The 7,902-nt window shown below is 45.7% G+C and overlaps 1 protein-coding gene across 7 annotated transcripts in view; it reads left to right on the top strand.

Moving 5' to 3' along the window:
- Positions 1 to 265: 265 nt before the first annotated feature.
- TBC1D4 (TBC1 domain family member 4) overlaps positions 266 to 7,902 on the top strand; it is a 300,990-nt gene continuing 293,353 nt past the window's right edge. For 4 of the 7 annotated variants that reach the window (XM_063952941.1, XM_063952940.1, XM_063952938.1 and 1 more), the window contains exon 1: positions 266 to 1,382. In XM_063952941.1, the coding sequence (XP_063809011.1) occupies positions 939 to 1,382 (444 nt within the window). In that variant the 5' untranslated portion in view covers positions 266 to 938. The remainder of the gene's footprint in view (positions 1,383 to 7,902) is intronic. The other 3 variants (XM_063952942.1, XM_063952939.1, XM_063952943.1) reach the window with 2 other exon arrangements.

The following is a 7,902-nucleotide window of genomic DNA, read 5'->3' as shown; positions in this document are numbered from 1 at the left end:
GGAGCCGTGCTGCTGCTGGCCTCTCCTCGTGGTGCAGACACAGCAGCAGCACTACTTCCCTCCTCTTGCTGCCAGCGGGCACCCCACACCTCCTACACCCGGCTGCTGCTATAAGGCGAGGAGTGAGGTGTATAATTAGCAGCAGGCGGCTCTGGCAGAGTCACACACCCGCATGCATGGAAGCTGCAGCCGGATTCTGAGGTGATGATGAAACTTCTTGCTGCTGTAGGTGTGCTGGGAGCAGACATACTGAGGGAGGGTGGGCCGGGGGAAGATTTTCTCGCTGCTGCTGTGTCACCAATCCGGGGGTTCCCCTCAGTGAAGAACTGACTTTTCCTTTCTAAGCCACATTTGCAGGAATATCCCGCTCACTGCGCGGGTGGCTCATTGCTAGCACAGTCCTCCCGTCATTGAGTGTGCTGGGAGCTATTGGTGAGCCAGTACAAAGCAGTGGGCTGGGAGCTGGCTGGGCTAATGCATACATGCAGGCAGGAGGTGGGGAGGAGAAGCTGGTCTGCAGGATCTGTCATGACGATCGCTTGCTAGAGGGAGGAGGAGGAGAGAAGGAAACACAGTACAGACAGGTCTGTGTGGGGAGCAGAAGGCAGGCACTGCTATTGTGCACGTCTGTGTGTGTGTCCCTGCCATGTGCCTGAGCACAGCAACTCTTCTGGCTGATATGATGTGTACCTTCCCTAATGGTATGTGTGCCTTCTATAACATGTCATTGGATTGTATCATAGCTGTGTAAACTGTCCATGTCCGGACTTGCAACAAGGGAGCTCCCAGATATAGGACTGCAGTTGTGCTGGTAGGCTACAAGGAGACTCCATTCTGTCCCACTGCAAGAGCTGTTATACTGTCTGTACTTACTTCTTACTGCTAGCATCTTGTTTTCAAGCTCCCAGACCTGTCCTGTGTTATCTTCTGGAGCAGTCATGGAGAGGAGAAGTTCAGCAGACCAATGTCACCCTCTGTTGGAGGAGCAACCACTCCCTGACAGGCCTGTAGTGGAAAAAAGGTTCAACTTGTGGTATGTTGGCTGGTCATCCCTAGACCGTAGGACAACTCTACCAATGCTGCCATGGCTAGTGGCAGAGATCCGTAGACGGGCAGAAAAGCAGGAGCCCCCTGGTTGTGTGGCACCTTGTCGAGAAGTTCAACTCCTATTAGTTGCCCCGCATCTTCGTTGTGTGCCTGCTTTGAATGGCGCCAGTGGCAACACAGCGGTCTTCATATTTGAACACAAGACACAGCACATTGCCCGCTTCATCCATAACAGCCAGGATCCCTCTTACTTTGCCTACTTGATTAAGACTCAACCTGACAACCCGGAGTCTGAGATGGCCTGTCATGTCTTCAAGGCTTCCAACCCCATTCAGGTGAGAAGGCAAAGACTGTGTGTGTTATGAGGTGGGATAACAGAGCATATGATTTGCAAGTACACATTTGAGTTTTACAAAACAAGATAAATCAAAATAAGAGCATTTTCATAGTGCATACAGTAGACTTGTGCAGGAAGTGTAGCACACTGACCTTGAATGACCAAAACAAACAAGGTAAAATAAAGTTTGCCCTGTACCTTTTTTGAATGGTTCATTGTAGTCAGGTTTGTTGATGTGCTCAGAACACTGATTATGTGCCTGTCTTCCAGTAATGGTAGGCTTGTGACAACTGCAGCTCTTTTATCGTTGTCCTGAAGGACTAGGAGGCTGGAAGGAGGTTGGCTAGTTAGCAAGCCATGTGAAATGTCATTATTGCAGAGATAGGCCACTTTTGGCGTTAGGTCCTGAATTACAGTTTGTCGCACGTGATGTTGGTTTAATCCAGCGACATCTGGAAGCCAACATTCCGTTTTTGTTGCTCTTTTTGACAAGGGCCTTTTTAGCATCCGAGAAGTCAACTGGAAGTTTTGGCAATCTGTAAGGAAAACTATTATTCCAAAACAAGCATATGGAGGACTACTGCTCACCCTAATGCTAGAGTGAGCAGTAATAAGTTTGTTTCATTGATTCCGCTGACCTGAAATATATTGCATTTCATCTTATGCGTTCATTAAAAAAAAAAAATCAAACCTCTGTATAGCATTTATTTATACTCTATATTTCATTAAATGTATTGAACCATAATTGTAAAGCCAGCAGCCGTTATCTAGATATCTTGGCACTACCACCAGTATTTATCTGCTGTGTGTCCGATTTTAGAAGCTGGTGCTGTAAAAGAGACGGACGTTGATAGAACTACCACGTCATTTCTGACATATTGGCAGCTTCACTAGTAACTCCGTATCATGATTTCAATGTCAATATTTAAATCAGCTGTTTTGTGGGTAAAAGCTGTAAGAAAGTTGCAGTTATCTAATACATTGGGGGTCATTCCGACCTGATCGCACGCTGCCGTTTTTCGCAGCGATCAGGTCACTACTGTGCATGTGTATGCACCGCAAATGCACAGGATTTAACGAAGAATCCATTTGCACAGCCAATCGCAAGGAGATTGACAGGTAGAAGGCGTTTGTGGGTGTCAACTGTCCGTTTTCTGGGAGTGTTTGGAAAAACGCAGGCGTGTCCAAGCGTTTGCAGGGTGGGTGTCTGACGTCAATTCCGGGACCGGACAGGCTGAAGTGATCGCAAGGGCTGAGTAAGTTCTGAGCTACTCAGAAACTGCACAAACTATTTCTCGGCTGCAAAAGTGATCACACCGTTGCACAGCAAATATACACTCCTCTGTGGGCGGCGACTATGTGTTCGCACGGCTGCAAAAAGTAGCTAGCGAGCGATCAACTCGGAATGACCCCCATTGTGTACACATCTGTTTCTGTGTGGTTTAGGCAATTTTACCTCTCCGTCAGGCGCACCTCTGGGACTCCCGGGTTCAGGCGCCGTGCACCTGACAGGCGCCTGTTAAAAGTCGTCATTAGCACCTAATTAACGCAATTCTAACGCTCTTAAAGTGATCAGTGACTTCATTAGGATGTACAGTGAGAGAAATCGTAGGTTTTACGGGCAATTTCAGCAGAAAATCTGAAGCAAAAAAGAGAAAACACAAACGTGAGTATAAGTTTGGGCGCAGTGTGCCTGAGTGGCCACCCTGGACAAACCTACATATTTCCACAAAATATCCAAAACCTTTGTAATTTTCATTCATAAAATGAGCAAAATAAACAATATTTGAAAATAAAAGGAAAAACAAACGTTCAAAAGTCGGAGGAGGTTCACTACTGCACTCCACACAGACGGCTGGAAAACGGACTAGGGGGGTTTCGAACAGCACCTAGAGATAGGAAGGTACTAGAAGGGACAGGCCCCTGCGGAGAGGGGAGCGAGAACAGCTTTGCGGAGCCTGTCAGGCCAGCTGCACCTGACTGAGGGTTAAGTGTCCCTGCTAGTAATAATCCTGCTGCAGTACCCAATTATTCTCAATGTAGTCTATAGGCTACAGTTTTGCCATACTTATTACTTCACAGCAGTCTTTATGTGTGCATGCATGACCCAATGGCTGGGCATCCTTAGTGATACAGGTGAGGACCCGGAACAGTAACCTATTACCTTTTGTAATCATCAGGGAAAGAGTAGTTATTACCATTTGCATTGACAGCTGCTTTTCTGAGCAGCTGTCCCTGCATGAGAATAATTCTAAATTGCCTGATACTACAGCTCTTAACGCTGCAAATAGTATCAAAAAGAGAAGCTGGTTAGCAGGACAAAATTGCAAAGTGTCCTAACTAGACCACATACTTTCCTGTGTGAGAAGGTTTCTTTTGGGGCGATTCATTGGGTGGTGATTCAGTTGTTTGAGATAATTAATTCCCTTCTAAAGTAGCTGGGAGCTAATTCAATTATTTTGGGCGACCAGTCCTGAGGCTATACCAATCGTGGGTTTCTGCTCGCACCCTCCTGACATCTGAGCAGCAATTAGCATGAAGTACGGCTGGTCGCAAGTGTTAGGAGTACCTTAACTGCAGCAGGCTCGGCACTTGGCTTGGGGGAAGCCGCTTAACACTGCTAATCGCATGCATTGAGTTAGCTTCCAACCTCTTTAAACAGGAGCAAATTCTATCAAACAATTGACTCATCCCCTTAGAATCTATTCTTTTCATTCATCACTGCCAGCAAAGTGAAAGTGATGTTGCTGCTGTTGGCCAAATCTGCCCTTTGATATAGATTAGCTTTGATTGTCCTGATCCCTACCGTTACTTGGGACCTTAGCTGGTCACTGTCTGCAGTCATCTCTTCTGAGAAATCACAATTGATAGACCTCTCCTTGTTGGCAAGCCAAGTTTGTGGTATGTCACTTACATGGCATTTAGATGAGATTTATAGAGGTTGGCCCGCAAATGTCCCCTGTAATTTTAAATACTAGTATCGGATCACATTCAGTAAATGTCTGGAGGCTTAGGGGTATATTCAATTGAAGTCTGATCCATTCCGACATTTACTTGTCGGAAAGGATCCGACCTGGGCTATTCAATGCATTACCAACTCGAGTTTAAAAAAAGTCGAATTGAGATGCAGGAGCTTAGAGCCGCGGGCGCTGCTCTCCCCCGTCTGTCCGCGGCTCTCCCCCCCCCCCCCCCCCCGTCTCTCCCTTTCAGCGGCGGCGGCCAGGGAGAGGTAACTGCAGCGGCTGGGGGTACCTGTCAGGCGGTGGGTGATGCTGTCAGTGGCGGGGGAGGATCTGTCAGCGGTGGCGGAGGACCTGTCAGCAGCGGCCGGGGTACGCTGCCGGGAGCCTGGCCGGGGGGCGCCCATCAGAGGAAGTGCTCTGCAGCCCGCCGCCCTGCTCCCCCCTCTCATGTCTCCACATCCCTCTGCTCCCCATCCCCGCATCACAGCCGCCGCTCACGGCAGCATCCACCCGGCTCCAGCAAGCGAGGTCTCGCTTGCTGGAGCCGGGTGGACGCTGCTGTGAGCAGGGCCGTGACATCCTCCAGCACTGCTCACCGCCCCCCCCCCCCCACGTCTCCCCGCGACTCTCCCCCTCTCCTCCACTAAGGTCCCTCATCTCAGTCCGACATTTTTTATGTCGGACTGAGATGGTCGGAAATGGGGCCAAATCCTGTAAAATTTGGCCCGGTTTCCCTCAAAAGTACGTGAATCGGCAGCTATACCGCCGACAGGCAGCAGCTTTCGACCCTAATTGAATATACCCCTTAGGGCCTGTATCAGAGGTGGATGAAGGTGCAGTAGTGGCTGAAAATATATGTTAATGCCTATGTGCTTCCCGCTGAGGTCCCACCGGCATTGACAGGCGCACCATCGAGAGAACATTGGCTGTACCTTTGAACATTAAAGCAATCCTATGTTTGTTCAGCATGGTTGCCAGTGGAACTGTCTTTCAACCCATTCAAGACATCAGCATGCCTGACTATGATTGCCACCACCCAGGAAGGCCTTTGGCTCTCCATGCAATACCGGTATGCCTCTGCTAGCGGTAGCCATTGGGATGCATGCACAGATACAAGGCATCGGGTAGCCCTCTACGTGTATATTTTCTATGCTGAGGTTTGTCAGAGCTGCCGTTCTTCAGAGATTATGACAGATAGCGGTAGCAATGAATGCTAAATCGGGATTGTTTAGCGTTCGTTCTTATTGCTGCTTTAAAACTATTGGACAAACATACTTAACAGATCAGTGGCTTTGACAAATCACAGCATAGTAAATATATCCACTAGATTTAAAACCAAATTGTTCTTTGCCTTCACTGTGCGACACTCTGTAACACCATCCTCTCCCTTTTCACATTTTACATAATCCGTAATGCAAAGTGAAGTCTTGGTTTTCTAGTTTGGGGCAAATAGTTGAATTTTTGCCGTTTGCACTTGCAGGCCTCAAGCTGCTCACCTGCCTCCATCTTGGCCTTAAAATCCATGTGTAAAAACAAAAAAACCTGGCGTATTTGTACAATAGAAGGTATGGGATGTTGCAAAACAGGCTTGCTCATTTCTATGCAACATGATTTATGGCACATGCCACTCCTACCTAAAACTACTCTTGCGTGCAAAAGCTCTAATCCATGCTCTCATTATCTCCCGCATTGATTATTGTAATAGTCTCCTGACCAGTCTTCTCAAACATAGGCTCTCACCACTACAATCCATTTTGAATGCAGCTGCGAGGCTAATCTTCCTTGCCAGACGTTCATCGTCTGCAGATCCGCTCTGTCAGTCCCTCCATTGGTTACCGGTATTCTAACGTATTAAATATAAAATACTTTTACTCACATACAAGGCTATTAACCAAACTGCACCAACATACATCTCTTCACTCATCTCAAAATATCTCCCTACCCGACCTCTCCGCTCTGCACAAGATCTACGTCTCTCATCCACACGCATTACTTGTTCACACTCAAAATTACAGGACTTTATCCGGGCTTCACCCACTCTGTGGAATGCCCTCCCACGCACAGTAAGACTCGCCTCTAGTCTCCAAACCGTTAAATGTTCCCTGAAAACTCACCTCTTCAGACAAGCCTATCAAATTCCAGACCCACCCACATAACCTTCAGTGCTTCCCTATCTAATTACATCCTCTGTAGAGTATTCATAACATCATAAGAGTATTCATAACATCACATATCTTGTCTTTCTTTAGTCTCACACCCTCCTGACACTTGGATAACTTTGTGGGGTATCATCATACAACCCATTAAGAACCTAGCAATCTGGTGGACCATTATGCAATAGGTAGCATCTATCCTTGTGTATCTATGCCTATTTCCCTATAGATTGTAAGCTTGCGAGCAGGGCCTTCCTACCTCTGTCTGTCTGTTTTTATCCAGTTTTGTTCTATTACTGTTGTTCTAATTGTAAAGCGCAACGGAATATGCTGCGCTATATAAGAAACTGTTAATAAATAAATAATAAATAAATAAAAGCCGAGTGTCATTCTGTAGTGTTCGTAGATTACGGACGAGGCTGGATAAAAAGATCATCCGTAATTATAAATACTTTGACCCTGCTGAATTTAGCAAATAACACTGATCACATTTTGTAATTGTGTATCCCCTTTATTTGCCTGGACGAATTGTAGCACTTTTGACATACAGATCCAGCTCGCATTTGGTAGTCTACTTTGGTATTAAATTGTGCTGCAAATTTTCAGCTGTTTCTATTTGTTTTACTAACACGATGCTTAGTACATCTGGGATTTCTATTCCTGTCTATGTAACATATTCAGAGTTTGCACCATTGGTCTATTGCCATCCAAAGTCATGTTTTTCAAGCAGATTCCCTGCAGGCTTGGCTTTAGTAAATCTCCAAATGACAAACTTGATGGGATTTCGCAGGAAAACACCATATTGACCCTTAGATAACTTACCCCCAGGATATTATTATGATTCTATTGATTTCAATAGGTTGGTTTTCATGCAACTCTGTTGTTTTCCTGGATATACATGCTGTGATTTTGGCTCCTTCGTCATAGTGGCTGTGATATGGACTATTATAACTAGTATCTGCTGTCAAGTCCAGGTTTACTAGATGGATAAATTTAGCTTTGTTTTGGATCAATGCAATGAAGTTGAAAGGAAGAGAGGTGGAGGCAAGCAGTTCAGGGCCGCATGTGATTTATTGAATAGGTTCCTAATCAGCACATCAGGAGCACTTTTCACGTGTGTAGTAGTAGTATTATTATTATTATTAATAAATAAAAACAAAAAACAATAATCCTGATATTTTTATATTCTGATAAATAATCTTGAAATAAAAGTACAATATTAAAGAATACCTAAAATGTTTTGGCAAAACAGACGAATGAGGATATTCATTCGCCTTTTTTTGCAGTCTTGCTTAAAGTAGTGTGTTGACCATTTTTGTACAAATGACTGAATCTTGTTGCTAAATTTCCCTACAGGCAGAACTTTTCTTTTCACATCCAGTCCATGGGATCCCCTTAGCAC

Source organism: Pseudophryne corroboree, chromosome 2, assembly GCF_028390025.1.
Source record: "Pseudophryne corroboree isolate aPseCor3 chromosome 2, aPseCor3.hap2, whole genome shotgun sequence".
NCBI classification, from domain to species: domain Eukaryota; kingdom Metazoa; phylum Chordata; class Amphibia; order Anura; family Myobatrachidae; genus Pseudophryne; species Pseudophryne corroboree.
Note: the sequence above shows the minus strand (reverse complement) of the source record. Positions and strands in the feature narration are given on the sequence as shown.